This window comes from Sorex fumeus, unplaced genomic scaffold, assembly GCF_029834395.1.
Source record: "Sorex fumeus unplaced genomic scaffold, SorFum_2.1 ptg000061l, whole genome shotgun sequence".
In the NCBI taxonomy this organism is placed as follows: Eukaryota; Metazoa; Chordata; class Mammalia; order Eulipotyphla; family Soricidae; genus Sorex; species Sorex fumeus.
Window position 1 is genome coordinate 38,173,744 of NW_026606118.1, and position 19,273 is coordinate 38,193,016.

At 37.8% G+C, this 19,273-nt stretch overlaps 1 protein-coding gene across 10 annotated transcripts in view; it reads left to right on the forward strand.

Moving 5' to 3' along the window:
* PTPRK (protein tyrosine phosphatase receptor type K) overlaps positions 1-19,273 on the forward strand; it is a 582,916-nt gene that overhangs the window by 469,485 nt on the left and 94,158 nt on the right. For all 10 annotated transcript variants that reach the window (XM_056125869.1, XM_056125872.1, XM_056125873.1 and 7 more), the window contains exons 12-13: positions 11,610-11,883; positions 15,856-15,892. In XM_056125869.1, coding sequence (XP_055981844.1) covers positions 11,610-11,883; positions 15,856-15,892 — 311 coding nt within the window. The remainder of the gene's footprint in view (positions 1-11,609; positions 11,884-15,855; positions 15,893-19,273) is intronic.

Here is a 19,273-nt window from a genome sequence, read left to right on the forward strand (position 1 = left end):
TCCCTGATGATTAGTGATGACGAGCATTGTTTCATGTGCCTTTTGACCATTAGGATATCTTCTTCGAGAAATTTTCTGTGTATTTCATCACCCCATTTGCCAATGGGTTGGATGTATTCTTTTTGTCGAGTTCAGCCAGTGCCTTGTATATCCTGGTAATCAACCCTTTATCCAATAGGTAAGGTAAAGGTAAAGGTAGTAAATATCCTTTCCCATTCTGTAGACTGTATTTTGGTCACTGTTTCATTTGAATTGCAGAAGCTTCTTAGTTTAAGATAGTCCCATGTGCTAATCTCTGTTTCCACTTGCTTGACCAGTGGCATGTCCTCTTTGAAGATACCTTTAGCTTCAGTGTTGTGGAGGGTTTTGCCAACCTTGTCTTCAGTGTACCTTGTGGACTCTGGTCTGACATTGAGGTCTTTAATCCATTTTGATCTGATTTTTGTACATGGTGTTAGGTAAAGATCTGTGCCCATTTTTTTGCATGTAGCTGCCCAGGTTTGCGAACACCATTTGTTAAAGAGACTTTCCTTGCTCTACTTCACATTTCTTGCTCCCTTATCAAAGATTAAATGATCATATATTTGAGGGTGTGTGTCAGGATATTCAACCCTATTCCATTGGTCTGCAGTTCTGCCTTTGTTCCAGTACCATGCTGTTTTAATTATTACCACTTTGTAATATAATTTAAGGTTGGAGAAGGTGATGCCTCCCATCTTTTTCCCAAGGATTGCTTTAGCTAACAGCACAGTTTTTAACTGCATTTTATAAATTATTTATATTTACTTACCTCAAAATTTCAAATTACTAAGAATTCACATAGTCTGAATTAATGTTTTTGCAGAGGTGATTCTTCTTAACTATTTATTCTCTTCCTGTAGCCCAGAAATGCACCTGTGTATGTGCTGGAAAAAAATTATTTTCCTTTTCTGAAATTAGGCCAGGAGAACCTTGAGTATTGTCTTAGACTCAGATTTGTTGTTTTGTTTTGTTGGTTGAGAGTTACCTAGCAATGCTATATTATCTGTAGTGCTGAGAATCAAAGCTGGCCTTCTGCAGTCAGAGCATGGACTCTGGCTCATTGCATTGGTTTTTCAATCCTCTAATCAGATAGCTCTTCCTCTTTCCAGATTATTAATTTCAGTGTTGCTGCTGATACTTATGTAGTGCTCTAATATTTTGGAAACTGACTACCTTACTTGATTCAATCAGTTTTCACAGTACTGTAGTTATGGTGTAGTTCAACAAATATTTGATTGTATTCCCATCTCTGCATTCAAGATTTTTTAACTATTGACTTTACCCTCAATTCATTTTATATATGTGTATCATGTGTATCAGAATAATCAGAATAAAAGCCATGTTTATTCACCTGATAGCTAAATCTCTGAGATCATACATCAGTTTTCTGCTATCAGAAACCCAAGCTCCTAGCATCTTTCCTTATTTTATAACAATGCTGGCTTCTATTTTTTGTATTCCCTTTCATCAGCCGCTTGTCCCAACTGTTTTGGAAATACTTTCCGCTGCCCTTGTTCTCCCAAAGTCAAACAGAATTTTTTGTCATAGCATCTGGGCAATTATCTTATATAGATTTTATACATTTAGTTTGTTGGTTTTGTAGTATTCAAATGCCAAGCTGCTCTCCTGGATACTTGAATTGAAAATTCACAGAAGCTGAATCAGTATGGCCAGAAGTGGAGGTGGTAGGCATAAATCTCTGAGTGATAATGCAGTATAATAAAAGAAATGAAATACGTTAGTTAGAACATGTGGTACAGGAGCTGAATTTTGAAAGAGAGGTCTGAATGAATTTACTCAGTAATCACTCTAATGAGACCAAGATTGTTGGGAATAGAGGCACAGAATTCAGTAAGATTGTTTTCCAATTTTTTGCAAAGGAAGTACATAGATTATTTACATAGTGGGGTAGATTCTTGAACTACAAATAATCCAAGTCATTGAGAGTAAAGGGAATATGGAAAAAGTGATGAGAGCTGAGACTGATAAAATAAGTAGGAGCCAGAGAGAGAGAGTCTGGTCAATGCCAGCTTACTGAAGGTAGCCATTGAACCATAAGTGAAAATCATAAAGAATTTGTCGATTTAAATTAGCTATTTAAATTTTGTAAAAGGATCACTCTGGTAGAAATGGGTTGGAGACAGTACAAGCTTAAAGACAGAATGGTCACAGTGATAAGCGCCATTTGACAACATCAAAATGGAAGCAGTAACAATTCATGTGAGATGTTTCTATTATTCAAGATTTTTTAACTGTTGATAGCTATAAAACTAAGGGAAAAAAATGAAGTGGAGATGATGAAATTAATATTTGCTTATATAATCTGGTTATATAATCAATATCACCATTGAGCATTTCTGAAGATGGAAATACTTCTTTGGTTCTCCTTACCAACATTTTGAGGTCTGTCTTTAAAACTGTCATGTAATAGCCATTATTATGAGGCAGTGTACATCGTTCACATTTGTTTTAGACTGCCAAATACATAATTTATTTTTTCTGTTTCTTAATGTTTTTATATTCTTTAAAAACCGGTGGAGGAATGGGTACTCAATCATTGTATAACCGAAACCCACTGTAGCACTGTCCTCCAGTTGTTCATCTGTTTGCTCAAGCGGGCACCAGTAACGTCTCCATTGTGAGACTTGTTGTTACTGTTTTGGGCATATTAAATACACCACAAGGAGCTTTCCAGGCTTTGCTGTGCGGGCAGGATACTCTTGGTAGCTTGCCGGACTTTCCGAGAGGGGCGGAGGAATCGAACCCGGGTTGTCCGCGTGTAAGGCAAACTAACACCCTACCCGTTGTGCTATCGCTCCAAGCCCACAATATACATCACATCATATTACTGAAATTGAAACTCAAGCACAAAAATTTGTAAGTCTACAACTGTACTTCATGGTGTTTCACTAATAAAAATTTGAAAAACAGAATTATTTCATATAATAAGAGTAGGCTGGAGCAATAGCACAGCCGTAGTGCGTTTGCCTAGCACGTGGCAGACCCGACCTACCCAGGTTCAATTCCTCTGCCCCTCTCAGAGAGCCTGGCAAGCTACCGAGAGTATCTCGCCCGCACAGCAAAGCCTGGCAAGCTACCCATGATGTATTCGATATGCCAAACACAGTAACAAGTTTCAAAATGGAGACGTTTCTGGGCCTGCTCGAGCGATTCGATGAACAACGGAGGACAGTGACAGTGACAGTGATAAAAAGAGTGGCCCACTTACTCAAATGAGTGACACAATGTATCTGTATTTTCACATAATAAAACTAGAATATCACAAAAATTCATATTTCCTCAGTGATACACTCAGAATGTTATATAGTTTAATAAAACATATACTTTATTGCAGCTTTTTCCAAGTGTAGGTTCTCCTATTTTAAGCCAGATAGACGATCCCTCTTCTAAAGTAACTAAATGTTTATTTTGTATGTAAAATCTAATTCTGTATTTTAAAACAGTGAGTACTATATAATTTTAGGTTATTAGGGTATAGGCACAAAAACATAGTTATATTAGAAAAAGATAGTATGATATTTCAAATTCTACCATAGTTTGACAGATACAGATACATTTAAAATTTATATGTCAGAGTTGTTCCGTGGGTCAATGAGTCATATAATAACAAGTCAAAACAGGAGGACTACAGTTTGAAACATCTGCAGAAATATTCCATTTCATTGCAGAAATTAAGAAAGGTCAAGTAGTGAGTGGTATATGACATTTCTAGCCATTATCATTATTTAGAATTCCAAATAAAATGTTGTAAATTAAAACAAAGAGAAAATACTCCCTTTTGCCATTTTTATGGACATACTAATCCTATTGCCCAAGTAATATCATATTTGCTTTATATTAATTTTATATAGAATCATACCCGGTAGAAATTTTTATAACTGAGATTAGTAGAATGTGCACTACCCATGAAGCCCCTATTTTTTTTGCATTTGTGCTTAAAGTTTATTAAAAGAATGTACATCTTTATTCACCATGAAATTTCAAAGTTATTTACTACTGGGTTTCTAGCACACAGTGTTTCAACTCTCATCTCTTCACCAGTGGTGGAGGGAAATGGTTCCCTCCACCAATGCCCCCCCAAACCCATTTGCTTTCCACCCACCAGTCCTTCAGCCTTCTTTTATGACTAGTATACCCTAGAAATTTATTGACTATAACCTTTTGAAAAACCCCAAACAAAAACCATGAAGCTAAGTCACTCCCAAATTTGACACTCAGGAATTGTCCTATAATAATTTGTTGGGGCTGGAAATATAGTCCAGCGAGAAGGGTGCTTAGCTTGCATGCAGCTAACCCAGTCTGTATACCCTCAAACCTATATGGTTCCCAGAACCCTACCAGAAATGAATCCTCAGCACAACCAGGAGTAGGCCCTGAGTATCATCAGGTGTTCCCTCAAAACAAAACAAAAAATGCATGTATTTAAAAGGCATTCAATAAATAATGAATTAAGGGTTATCCAACTAAGGAATATGGTAGGTGTTTAGTGAGCTTGCAATCTTTGGAAGAAAAGACATAACTCAAGAAATATGCAGTATAATATCCATATAATGATGGCTAAAGTAGCTCTTTACCCTGGACTTCTGGAGGGAATCTCTAATGGTTCTAATAGTGAATATATGGCATTATTATTTATGATAAGGTTTAAGGAATAATTTGAAGAAATGTCCACATGATTCTAACTTCTACACTCCTCGGGTTTTTTTGTTTTGTTTTGTTTTGTTTTATCAGGGGCAGGCAGGAGGCAGTCTTGGCTGTACTCAATGCTCACTCCTGGCTCTGTGCTCAGGAATCATTCCTGGCATGGCTTAGAAGAACAGATAAGGTGCCAATGATAGAATCTGGGTCAGCGGTTTGCAAGACACTTTTCCTCCAGCCCCACATTCCCTTCTACTTAGTTATGTGGAGTACAGAGATAGTTCTTTCAATTTTTGAAGAAAATAATTACTGCGGAATAAACTAGTTCAAGAACATCTTATGAGAAAAGTATAAAAGCCATATAAGGAAAGACATACTCTTTGAAAAAACATAAAGTATGCTAAGGTAAAAATGGTCATGTAAGTTTGAAATTGATAGCATATAGTGAGATAGAGAGCAAAGATGAAGATAAAGGTAAGACTATCTTGAGAGGGGCTGGAGAGATAGTATGGCATGTGTGGTGCTTGCCTTGCACAGGGCCAATCCAGGGTTAGTTCCAAAAATCCCATATGGTCCCAGAAGCACCACCAGGAGTAATTCCTGGGTGCAGAAACAGGAGTTACCCTAGAATCTCACTGGGTGTGGCCAAAAAATAGAGTAACAGCAACAACAACAGAAAACCAACAAGAAAACCAACCAATCTTAACGGAGGTATGGTGCCAACATGTCAGCCTTTTCCTGTGGGGCAAATGCATCAGCCTGATGTTTCCTTTAGGTTTCCTGATACCCCAAAATTGCCACTGTGCCTTTGGCCAGACCCCAACAATTTGGGGACAAGTTTTTAACCAGGAAATTAAATAGCCAAAAGTTAGGTATGTGGGAGTCACACCCACAAACCACCTGCGGCTCAGCTATACAAGCTCACTCAGAGTTGGGATGGGCTACCCCTCTCCCACTTCCCAGTATACATGTAAGCACTGGCAGTCACCTCCTTGAACCAACTCCAGTGCCACCCTGTAAACTCTACTATTGGCCTTGCCTCAAAGACCCCAAAATAAATCTCTAAAGAGATCAAAAGCCGCAGTTAAGCTTGAACCTATACATGGCTGAATAGACTAGAGTAAATTGGAGAAGGTGGGTAGGCCTGTGCCCACCCAAGCAGAGATCCCAGCACCCACTTGCTTCCACAATCCAAAATTGCCATCATACCCCAAGCCTGACACCCAACCCCCCGTCTCAGGATGGAATCACCAAGATATAATCTGCTGAAAATTGTGTAATGTGGATCTTAGCACACCAACAGTCCTGACCCAAAGACACAGCAGCTAGTCCCAGAAGATACCACAGTGCTGGAGATATCTCTAGGCCCCATACTGGGCCAATTTCACCGGGACACCACAGATGGAGCAGGTGCAGTCTCCCCACCTACTCCAGATGGAATCCCGGTGACCAAGAGCTTCCATAAGCAAGGCCCAAGTATGAGGGTTCCAGGGCTAACTCTCCAGGTTGAATGGCAATAAAGAACCTGAGCTGTTCCTCCCCGGGTCCCAGCCCACCCAGAGGACTGGCTATTATGCCCACAGTTAGCCTCCGGACACCATTTTAGCACACAACAGCCCTGGCCCAGAGAAACAGCAGCAAGTCCTGGAAGACACCCAGTGCCGGAGATTTCTCCGGGCCCCATACCAAGCCAATATCAGAGGAGCACCACAGATGGAGAAGGTGCAGTCTCTCCTCCTACTCCAGATGGAATCCCGGTGACCAAGAGCTTCCACAAGCAAGGCCCCGGTATGCGGGTTCCAGGACTAAATCTGCAGGCCGCATGGTGGCAGAGAATCCAGGCTGTCCCTCCCCAGATCACCACCCACCTAGAAGACTGGCTGTCATCTGTCATGCCCACAATTTGCCTCCAGACGCTGTCATAGCGCACCAACAGCCCTGTCCCAGAGACTCCCAATTGAATCCCAAAATGGATTAGTGCCATACAGAGATGTCTCTGGAACCCAACGATTTGCAATCTAGAAATTTCCATTTACAATCACAGCCATGCGAGCTCTCGTAATATTCTAAATGAGCTATGGAAAATATATTATCTAGCATCATCTGCCCTGGGCAGATAGGCTTGAATGGTGGTGGGAAAATTCGAGCAAAATTAATGCCCAAAATTAGAGAGAGAATATTGGGGAAATTGTCTGCCATAGAGGCAGGATGAGGTCTGTGATATGTATGTGTGTGTGTGTGGGGGGGGGGGGTGATACTTGGGATATTGGGACATTGTTGGTGGAAAATGTGCACTGGTGGAGGGATGGGTGTTCATCATTGTATAGCTGACTCTCAAACATGAAAGCTTCATAACTCTATGTCACGGTGACTCAGTAAAATAAAAAAGTACTGTGGAGTTCATGCTCAATTCAATCAGCTTAATCAATGGCTGAACAAATAGCAGTACTCCTAAATCATTTAGAAAAAAAGTATCTTAAGATATCAAATGTAATGTAAGTTTTTGCAGTAAAAGACCCATCAATTTTGAGGAAGTAGAAGTTTCATGTTAACAGTTTCAATAGTTAATATACAAAATCATTTAATAGTGAAATAGAAGTAGTGTCCAGAAATTATTAGATAATTGCCTAGAATATATGAAGAAGAAACCAGAGGCAAGAAAAATTTGTTAGAATTATAAATATACATTCCCTAATAGAGTGGCGGGAACAAAAGGAAATAGTATTTTACAAGGGAGATAAAACATGATTAAAATAGAATCTGTTGGAGAATGGTGTTAAAGGTGCTTGCCTTGCATACAACCAAACCCAGTTCTATCTTGCTTGCATATATCTGGTCCCTTGAACACTGCTGGGTATATTCCCATACCAAAATCAAAACAAAACAACCACTTAAAAAAAGAGAGAAAGAGAACAGAGACAAGAAAACACTTGTTAAAGTTAATACCAGGATTTTGAGGTTTGGGTTTTTTTTCCCTAATAATGACAAATTTATATTTATTTATTTTGTTTCAGGTACCACTCCTGTCTATGCTCAGTGCTTACTCCTGGCTCTGTGCTCAGGGATCACTCTTTGTGAGACCATATGGGATGTCTGGGATCGAACCATATTGGCTGCATGCTAGGATTATTGCTTCAACTCCTAAGAATTTTGAATTACCTTTGCTTAGTCTATATTAGCTCCTCTAAGTAAATCAGAAAAGAACCAGTTAGTGGGTTCAGGAGTAAAGAGAAGGGAAATAGGAAATATGATGGACAACAGATGATAATTAAACTTTTACTGTGTAGTGTGAACAGTGCTTGACGCAGTATGAACAGTGGTTGACGTAAGCTCTTACAGAAGACTTTGGAACTTGTGGGATAAAATTAAAAGCATTGCCATGTTTTAGAGGTCTGATATGTACATACCAATGTACATACCAATATGTACATACCAATGTATGTACATACCAAGCACATGTTATGCAGGCTGGAAGCCTAAGTTTGTACCTTGGGCTTCCAGCCTAAATAATGTGCCTCCAACCCATAAACATGACAGGTAAAATGTGAGGAAAGTATATTATTGTAGTACTTGTTTGCTATCAGAGAAGTTGTACAAGCTAAACTTAGAAACAAATTTATAGATGTTTTATTTTCTAATAGGTTAAAAATGCCACAGCAGGCTGTTTTAAGTACTTTCAGATTCATCGCTAAAATTTGTAGCATTATATCAGAAGTCCATTTACCATATGCATCATAAAATCGCTTCTGAGCTAGAGCCAAATATGTCCTTTAATTTTAACTGAGACAAAATTACAAAATAAGAGTGTATTATTTGACTTTTTTTAAAGACTATATACTAATAGTTTAATTAATCATAGTATAGTGAAATAACTTTTTGTTACTTTATTTATGGTAGACATTTTGAGTGCTGAGTGAAATTTGTAGTTCCCATATATTGGTTTTATTGTAAAAACTTTTTAAAATTTGATTAATTAAAATAAGGACTATGTGAAATATGTAGAATAAATAGAACTAATCGGGTAGCTTTGCAATATTTATAACTATTAGAATACTATGTTCATAAAATATTTAAATACAGCTAGAATTAAGTAACATTAGATAATGAGATGATCATAGAGGTGAATAAACACAGATCCATTTCATGGAATCAGTCAAATTCTAATTTGATTTCACATTTGACCTTTAATTAATTTGTATTGATAAGTAAGTAGCAGGGGAAACTAGAAGTATGTGATTGGCTTAGAGCCTGCTAAGACCAATTGAACAATGAAGGGAGGCTAATTTCTTTTAGTTACAAGTTATAATTTGTAGTTCAGGCTTCATCTCTAATTCTTGAGGCTTCTTCCAAATAGCAGATTGCAACTTTTCTTCATACATTTTTACCCAACATTGGTGGTTTACTTGTTCCTAGTAGTTCTGGAGAGGTGGGCTGTCTCGCAAGGAATTCTTAATTTGGAATGTGTGCCATATTTTAACTTAACAGAATTATCTAAAGCTGAGTATTCACTAGAGTTTTCTGACTTTTTCTAGAGATGTAGGCTAATTAAAAAGAATTGTTTTAAGGATTAGGATAAATTAACAGAGATGAATAAGGAGGGCTTGAGCAATAGTACAGCGGGTAGGGTGTTTGCCTTGAACAAGGCAGGTTCAAATCCTCTGCCCCGTTGGAGAGCCTGGCAAGCTACCAAGAGTATCCCGCCCACACTGCAGAGCCTGGCAAGCTCCCTGTGGCATATTCAATATGCCAAGAACAGTAAGAAGTCTCACAGTGGAGACATTACTGGTGCCCGCTCGAGCAAAATCAGTGAACAATGAGAGGACAGTGCTACAGTGCTCCCATTAAGGAAATGATATAAGATTAGACCTGTTTTGGATTATGTATATGTAGGTTTATCTTTTGTCTGTCCACCTGTATTCATAAATATGTAACTTATTTTTAAATAAATGGAATGAGATACAATTTTTGCTTACCATGACATTTGTGGGCCATGATTTAAACACTTTTCATTCCAAGACCCATGCTTACCTATTTCTTCTATGTTAAAATTGACTTGTATCTGCTTTATGAACCCTTTAGATAGGACTAATCATGTCAGAGCATTCTTAGGAACTTAGAGAGTCAATACAGCAGAGCTATAGAGACTGTTGCAATCTATACAAATGTCAAGTAAGACTTCTGCCTTACTTACCTGCCAAAATCATGATTTTCTGCATTAATATGAGGTCTATCTTATTATTTATGGAAAGGGGAACACTGATCTTTCAATTTCTTAGCACTATTTAATAAAATTGAGAACTTGAATAAATGAGAATTTAATGAGAACTTGAAGTATAATTGACAATTGGTAAAGGTAAAAGGTAAAAGGTAAAGGCCCTCCCGTTGATCGTCGATTTGCTCGAGCGGGCCCAGTAACGTCTCCATTGGAGACTTTGTTGTTACTGTGTTTGGCATATCGAATACTCTCGGTAGCTTGCCGGGCTCTCCGAGAGGGGTGGAGGAATCGAACTCGGGTCAGCCATGTTGGCCGCTTGTAAGGCGAACGCCCTACCGCTGTGTAATTGAGTCGTATTAAATTATAAATTTTTGTAAAGTTTCTAAACTTGCATTTAAAATGATCTTTAATTGCTATAGATATATATTCTCTTTCTCTGTCTCTCCTTTTTTCTTTTTTTGGAAATCTATTAAACAAAATATTCTGTTTCTACCAGGAAGCTACTGAATAATGAGTGATTTCTCTATATAGAATGAGGATTTTTGCCCAGAGACTCAAGACTCAAACCTACAGCTTTATACATATTCTGTATCTACTTAATATTAACAGACATTACCAACAAATAATAAACTCACCTTATGAGTGCTCTAAACAGATTATATTAATAATATTCCAGTTTAAGACCCTAATAGGAATAATCTTATTAATGACTAGGTAGATCGTATATTTAAATTACATTTTCTTTTTTATTTGTTTCTTTTTTAAAATAATAGCTATTGTAGGGAAGTTCTAATTCTTGTTAAGAAAGGTACTGGAAAGTTTGATTTGGAGCCATAATAGGCCAAATGCCATCTGCTTCTACAATTTTTAACATTTTATTATTAACAACTCTAGAAGAAGAAGGAGGAAGTCTATTTCAGTGGCTGGGACAGATTTCTGTCCATCTGTGCTGGATTGCGGCATGTCACTTTTGCTTTGAATCTGCATAGCTCCAAGCCAAGGCTGATGCCATGACAAGGTCAAAAGGTGCCTTGGAGCACATTTTGTCTCTAGTACCATGGCAACCTCGAACCAGTGCTGAGAGCCCCACCCTGAGGCCCACATTCTGTTAGTGCTTGCAGCCGTGCCTTCAAAAGAAATTCAAAATTATTTCAAAAGAAATTCTTAACTTTAAATATTTGAAAATGTCTCCTAGTGAACTGGGAGCAGAGAGAGAGAGAGCGCGCGTACTGTTTTACTAGACTGCATGCCCTATATACAGGAGACCAGGTCCCACCCCTGGCACTACAGTATCCCCTGAACACCAATGCGTGTTACCCCCACCCCTCCCCGAGTACTAAAGCTGGAGTAGCCCCCAAACATTGCCGGGTATGGCACGACAAACAAAACCCAAGCTGCTCTGTGTATTTGCTCGTTCCTTGTTTTGGTGGGTCTTTTCTCAACATCTCAAGATGGATAGAAAAAAATAATGATTTTTTTCCCTTACATCTTATTTCTCTTTCTTAAGAATTCCCCAAGAATTGGGGAAACTAGGATCCATGAGTGATTTCTAATTTCTTGCTGTCTAGTTGAAAAGCAGAGTGTGGTCAGGTAGTCTGACTTGTACGTGGCTGTACGCTGTGTGTTAAAATATTAACATTAATATTATAATTTGAGCTACTAGTATTAGTATCTACTCTCTCAATGGAAGTTTTTTTTTTCTGTTCCCCTCAAGTGCCTATCAAATTGTGGTGGAGGAGCTTCACCCACACCGAACCAAGAGAGAAGCCGGAGCCATGGAATGCTATCAGGTTCCTGTCACCTACCAAAACGCCCTGAGCGGGGCCTCTCCCTACTACTTCGCTGCAGAACTGCCTCCAGGGAATCTTCCTGAACCTGCTCCATTCACTGTGGGTGATAATAGGACTTATCAGGGCTTTTGGAACCCCCCTTTGGCTCCACGCAAAGGCTATAACATCTATTTCCAAGCCATGAGCAGTGTGGAAAAGGTAAGCCTCCTCCGAAGATTGGACCGGTGCACTTTTTCTGTAGAAAAACTGCGGTCACATTTTTTAAATATTAGATAGCATTTAATAAGGATTAACAAATGGGGGTTGTGTCGAGGTAGTTGCATCTGTGTCCAACATTAATACTGTTTGGGACCTGTATGGAGCTGAGGCTCCATGCCAGTTACGTGGCCCAGGATTCCTGTTTCCTAGCAACTGCCTCTACTTGAACTTTCCTTAGGAAAGCCCACGAGAGCAGTTGTGAGTGAAATGTTTGGAAGAGGCGGGAGGGCTTGTTGTCAAGACTCTACCCCCTGGTAAATACGGGGCATTGTTCTGCCTCGTTCCACTGTGGCACACTTCAGAAGATTAAATTTACAGCAGGATAAACAGAATGCATGTATCACAGCAGGCTAATAAACCCTTCTAAACTTTTTGGGGGGTACCAGCCAAATAGTAAATAACAAGTAACAATCCTCTGATTACAAAGTAATAGGGCGCCTGCAGTATAGCTGACAGAACCTCAGCAGAAGGCTGCCTGGGGATGGCTGGGTGCTGTGCCATTAAGAGAAGTCTGTTTTCTGCTTCCCTGGTTCCCCTCCTTTCCCCATTTTGGACACAGTTGTTTTTCAACACTGCCGCTGATCCCAAATGAATATCGAAGAGGAAAACACAACAGGAAGTTCAGAACAACCAGTGGTTCCATATGTGGCGGAAATAACCTGGCCTTTCACGCCTCATGCTGTTGTCTTTGAAAGATTTTCTCTTCTAAAACTTACTTAATTTATTTCAGTTGTTTTTTTTCTTTTTTTTCAAAGAGCATAGTAGAAAAAAAATGTATTGAAGATAGAAAACAATCGCAATTTAAAATCTAATAGAGGAGTGACATTTTTATATATTGGTGGCTATATAGGAAATTGCTGGGTTTGGGTAATTGAGTCCCTGATGTGGGGATCTGGGAGATGATATGAAATGTGTGATCTACAATTGCGGTGGTCAGATTCTGTCTTGGAAGAATTTAAGTGAACAACATCGTCATCTATTTACAGTTCTCAGCGAATCATGAAAAATTAAGAGTATTGACTGGGTGCCTTTCAACAAAAGTTTTATTTTCTGCTTACCAATGTGTTTACATTACATGGCAAAGAAAAATACCACAGTGTCTTCTAAGATGTACAACATCATCAAAGACTAAACATGATTAGCATGTTCTCATCACCTGGTTCTATTTAACTTGGAGACTTTTCTATATTACTGGGAGACTTTTTTTTTTCTTATAAATCACTGTGAGCTATTGTTGCAAAGCTTTCATGTTTGAGTTTCAGTCATACAATGATCAAACACCCATCCTTCCACCAGTATACATTTTCCACCACCAGTGTCCCCAGTATCCCTTCCCCACCCCTCCCTCTGCCTCTTTCACAGATAATTTCCCTCTTTCTCTCTCCGCTTTTGGGCATTATAGTTTGCAATACAGATACTGAGAGACCATCATGTTTGGTCCTTTATCTACTTTCAGCACACATCTCCCATCCCAAGTGATCCCATCATTGACTTAGTGATCCCTTCTCTATCCCAGCTGCCTTCTTCCACAGATCATGAGGCAGGCTTAGTGGGAGACTTTTCAAAGCACCTCAGTTACCAGTTCCCACCAATACATCTATCCATATCACTGGTATAACTAGCGTATTCACAAAACAGATAAAGCTATAGAAATTGTTATTCTGTTCTCACTATAAAATAGCAAGTGATAGAAGATACAGAGCTGTGTTTGGGCATTTATCTTTAGAGATGAAAGATCCCAAGTTTACTTTTGTTATACTTGTCTATATGAGAGGAGTGATCATAAATGCCTGATGCTTTTAATGGATTTTTTCTCTTGACAAGCTTTAAAAACTTTGATATGAAATTTCTCTCCTAATTATTAATATGTCTACATACAATTTAATCAGCGTGTAGGGTCACAGTGTGCATTTCATGGTTATCTTGGCCAGAATTTTCAGAATTGACGTGACTCCTACCAGCAGAGGTTGGTAATCCTGGTGGAAATAACAGTGATTGCTTTTAGGGAATCAAAATCCCTTTGGGTCTTTCTGAAACAATCTCTGTCAACTCACTACAGGGCCTCAAACCACAATTAGTAATTGAAGTGCAAAATTTTCATTTTAATTATGAACTCCACCCTCAATACTTCGTATTATGTAATTTAAAAGTAACAAATGCTTAAAAGAATATTAGATGTTCTGATTGATTATCATAAAGTCACCCAAAGTGGAGTAATAAATGCATTTTTGGAAACAAATAGCCTCTATTTTGTTCACTGGCTTTAACATCTTTTCTTCCTGTCTCCTGTCTATTCAAAGATAAAAACTAAGTGAACCAAGTCCTGACAGAATGAGATGCAGTACTGGAAATGTATTCTACCTTGAGTACCATCCTGCAAACTCCCCTCCCCCCCACACACACACAAAATGAGAAAAAAAAAAAACAGAAGATTTAACAGTTTTTATTATTGCACACACACAAAGGCACACATACCTACATGTGTAACAGGGAAAAAGCAGGAAATTAAACAATTTGTATCTTTTTCTATTTCTGCTTCTCCTTTCTCTGTGTCTTAAGCCTACAAGAAACATAATCCCATTATGAGATAGCTGAATTAAAATATAAAGAACAGAAATCACGTAGCAAATATGGTACTATTTTTTATCTTTTTTTTATCACTACAATTTATCTTTTTAGGCATGTTACAATCTCTGTTGAGTTTCTAATACAAGGACCTGAGAGATAATAGAGTGAGCAGCACACTTGTCTTATATGTGGTTCATGCAAGTCTAATCCCAAGCACCCCATGTGTTCCCAGAGCACTGTCAAGAGTGGTCCCTGAGTGCAGAGCCATCCAGGAGTAAGGCCTGAGCACTGCCTGCTATGACCACCCATATAAAAACAAACAAAAGAATTTCTGATATTGATCTTCAGCCTAAGTTTACAGCTCTGAGGTTAATATGAAGTTATATTTGGGTCTGATCACAATCACAAATCACAAATCATCCTGTTATTCGTCGATTGCCTCGAGCAGGCCCCAGTAACGTCTCCTTCATCCTGGCCCTGAGGTTATATTCAAGGCTCTTTAGGAGAATGAGACCCATCATTGTTACTGGTATTTGGCATATTGGGTACGCCACGGGGAGTTTGCCAGACTCTGCCGTGTGGGCAGGCTACATTCGGTACCTTGCCAGTTTGTCAAAGTAGGAATAAGATGTCATAATAAGATGTCCAGGATCTGGTTTTTATAGTCTCAGAGTCTTGGCCGCTGATGGGATTACACGGAGCCAGGGGGCCAGTTGGTGGGTGTGACCCCCGCCTACTGGAATTTGGAGGATCTGGGTGGAGGATGCTCGACTCCAATCCGAGTTGGCTTGGAGATCTCGGCCCCGGAACCCACGTGGCTTTGTCCCTCCGCCGGTACCTTCAGGTGTGCGGAGAGTGGTCTCATCTGTAAAGCATCTTGGGTCTGATCTGTAAAGCAAATATATGTATATTTTTTTATTCACACAAATAAGTATGATAAATACAGCTAGAGTACTTAAGTATTTATTCAATACCAGATTATCTTTATCATTATGTGGTATATACAAATGGCCTAAATTATATAAAATACTTTCATTGTTTTTTAGTTCTTATTTTAGTTTAAAGAATCATTCTGAGCTGGGGCATGAAAGATAGAATAACCAGTGGGGCTCTGGCCTTGCATGCAGCTGAGTGTAGATCTGGGACCCTGAGCACCACCAGATATCGCTCCAAATTAAAAAAAAATTATTCTGAAAATACATACTTTAAAATGCAGTTTTATTAATACTACCATTTTGTTCTTTATAAAGGTAGTTGATAGCCCAGTATTGTTTATTATAATAGTTGCATTTTATGAGACAGGAAACTATCAATAATTTCCTTTCACTTTTCTTTCTCCTCCAGGAAACTAAAACCCAATGTGTACGAATTGCTACAAAAGGTAAGAGGTTTGCTTTTTTCATACTATTTTCAAATTTCATCACCCATTTTCTAAAATGAAAGAGCTTTGTTCCTTACTTTAGGTCTAATTAAAAGTGACACTTCTATTACAGAGTATTTTTCATAAAGCCCAGTTAAATTGCTGGCCAAGTTCTCTGACTCACCTGGGTATCTTTTACACATAATGGGGAGCTACTTTCCATCCTTGGTACTTATCTAGAGGAATCTTGTTTTGAGAATAGGAAGAATTCAGTAAACCTTACAAGGGCTTATTTCTACTATTATAGCATTGGAAAGGTCTTGCAATCAAACAGTCTGTTAGGAAAAGCTCAAAGATAACAACTTGAAATGGCAAGTTGCTTGTTTTAAAATCTCTTTCCGTAGATGACGATCAAACATCAAAAGAACCAAATTCATCCATGCATATGTAAGAGTTTGGGTTTGGAGAACTTTCTGTTTCTTTTTCAGGAGTGCAATTTGAGACTTGTCTCTTTTTTAACATTACTTTTTTGTTTTGTTTCAAATTGATGCCAAGAATTTAGATCTGAGATGGCTAATGGCTAGTAGAATTCCTGCCGACATAGCATATTATAACTTTGCTGCCTAATTCTATAAAACATTTTCAAGCTTTGAGTGTTTAGAGCTCAGAGTGGGAGAAAGTCTATCACATTCACTATGTTTATAATTCTTCATTGAAGAGTTTTTAAATTGTGCCAACAAGGCAAAGACAGCTATTTAGTGTGTTCTAGCAAGAAAAACAAGAAAAATCTGTCTGTATGCAGAAGTGGAGCTCCGGCATAGGGTTAGTGCTCTTGGTGGTTTGCTGCCAGAATTCGTACTAGATCCACATTCATGAGCAGTAGTTGATTCATTTGGGATAAAAATGAATGGCCATATTCTGTTTGTGCTGGCATCTTTCCTTCATCATTTTTCTCTATCTAATCATCAGTCTGCTCAATTAAGCATTTGTGGTTTACCCTTGATTTGTAAAGGCAATAAAGAAAAGCTTTCCCCTGTATCATGAGAAGCAATATATTTTAAAAAAACTTCACAGAAGAGAAAAGCACATCCAATTTTCAATTCAAATACTAAGAGTTTTCTCTTTTTTTTAAAATAAGCAATCCTTAATGAAGGAAAAGAGGGAATATATGAAGAAATATAGTATATGAACATTTACTTTCAAAACTTGTTTTAATTCCTTAGGTGTTTACATTTTTAAGTTCCTAAAGAATTTAGGTATATATTTCCTATGCTTTTCTAGAGTTACGCCAGATTTTGAAATATAGGCTTTCATATTAGTCGCCAAGAAGGTCTTAGAAGAGGCTGTGATTTTATTATATCTGAGGGAAGATAGATACAAATGATTCTAAAATTGTAATGTTCTCACTGATACTTATTTGCATTTACATGAACTGTTCAAGTATCATTTTGCTTCTTCAAACAAAATTATGATACTATATATTATATTCCCAATACAATGTCCTCAATCATAAGAGAGGTGAGATTATAGAAATTGGACTTAACCATGTGGAATAAATGTATTTGCCAGAAAATCAGATATTGTATGAAAGAATTCCTTTGTGTTTTAGTTTTCTTTTTATCTAATAGTCTTATCTTGTTATATTTTGAATCTCAGAGTAGCACTGTGGTTTAGAATATGAGAAAGGACACTGAATCTGGAATATCTAGGCTCAAATCCTGGTTTTTGCCTCTTACCATTCTGTAGCATTGAGTAAATTGCTAAATCTCTCAAACCCAAAATTCAATAATTGAGTACCTGCTGCTTAAGTATTAACAGGTGTATTAAAATGTTTTCTTTATTGAAATACTTGAGTATATCTCGCTTAATGTGGCCACTGCATGTATGTAATTAAACCACTACTTTATCATCATCATAATTGTCACATCATTTTGTACTTCTAACAAAACCATAATTTGTGCTATGTAATTTAGAAATAAATCTTTATAAAACCAAGACTAAATTTTTGATGGAGACTACTTGGGTTAAAATAAGTGCTTTTAAATGTTTCTGTCCAGATCTATTTCATTCTATGAACCGATAGCATTTTTCTTATGAAAGGTAAAAATAATACTAATTATTTAAAATGAAATAGTTGTTGCCTGAGAGTTCTTTTTTAAAAAAATATTTTATTGAATCACTGAGATAAAGCACTACAAAGCTGTTCATGATTGGGTTTCAGTGATAGTTTTCCAACATCCATTTCTCCATCAGTGTAATTGAGAGTGCATTTTAAAATACCATAAGAGTATGATAAACTTAGATATTTAATATGGAAATAAGATTTCAGCCAGAACATGTGGAAGAGCACATTAGACAAAATAGCTTAATGATATTGACTGAACAGGGGTATGAAAGGATCCTCTAGGCAAGAAATGGTTCAACATGTTGAAAGTAAAAATTCCTTAGATTATATACTTGAGGCATAAGCTGATTAAAACTGCAGACTGAGGATACTGAAAATTCTCATGAAAAATGTGAAAGAATTAAAGCAATATCTAGAACAATATGTACTAGATATCACAGTTTTGAACATTTTGTGATATGTGAGGATTGTTCTAAATTTTTCCAGTATAAGCATTGTTTTCTGTCTTCTTGGAACTCATGTCAGGTAGCGAACAATATATAAAGCAAATACTGCGTTGGTTTGGCTATTTAGAAAACATGAAGGAAATAACCAGCATCAGGATGTCTAAAATAGTAATGTGAGCTTATATTATATGACAACAAAAGTGATGTTCTGGGAGTTATATTCATTACTGTAGCACCACACTGCACTGTCCTCCTGTTGTTCATCGATTTTTCTCGAGTAGGCCCAGTAATGTCTCCATCGTCAAACTTGTTGTTACTGTGTTTGGCATATTGAATACAACATGGGTAGCTTGCCAGGCTTTGCCGTATGGGCAAGATACTCTCGGTAGCTTGCCAGGCTCTTTGAGAGGGGCAGAGTAATCGAACCCGGCTTGGCTGGCTGGCTGCTCACAAGGCAAACACCCTACCGCTGTGCTATCACTCCAGCCCATGTTCATTATTATTGAGATCTATTGAGATCAATGGTGCTACTCACAGACTCTGTTTAACTAAATCTTTGAGAAGATAGATGTAGGAATAGTCCAGTGAAAGGTTTTATCTAAATTATATTGAAAATCATGGAAGTTATTTCATTTATGAAAGAGCATATCCAATACTCAAGTTGTTGCAAACTTACATATAAATTAAGCAATTTTATTATTATTAATTCTTTTTTTCTTAATAAAAACAGTAGCCATCAGACAGGGGAAGGAAAATGCTCCCTATGGTACCAAGTCTGGCTGTGTCAGCCGAGTAGTTTAGTGCTCAGGATCAAATTCAGGGGCTTAAACA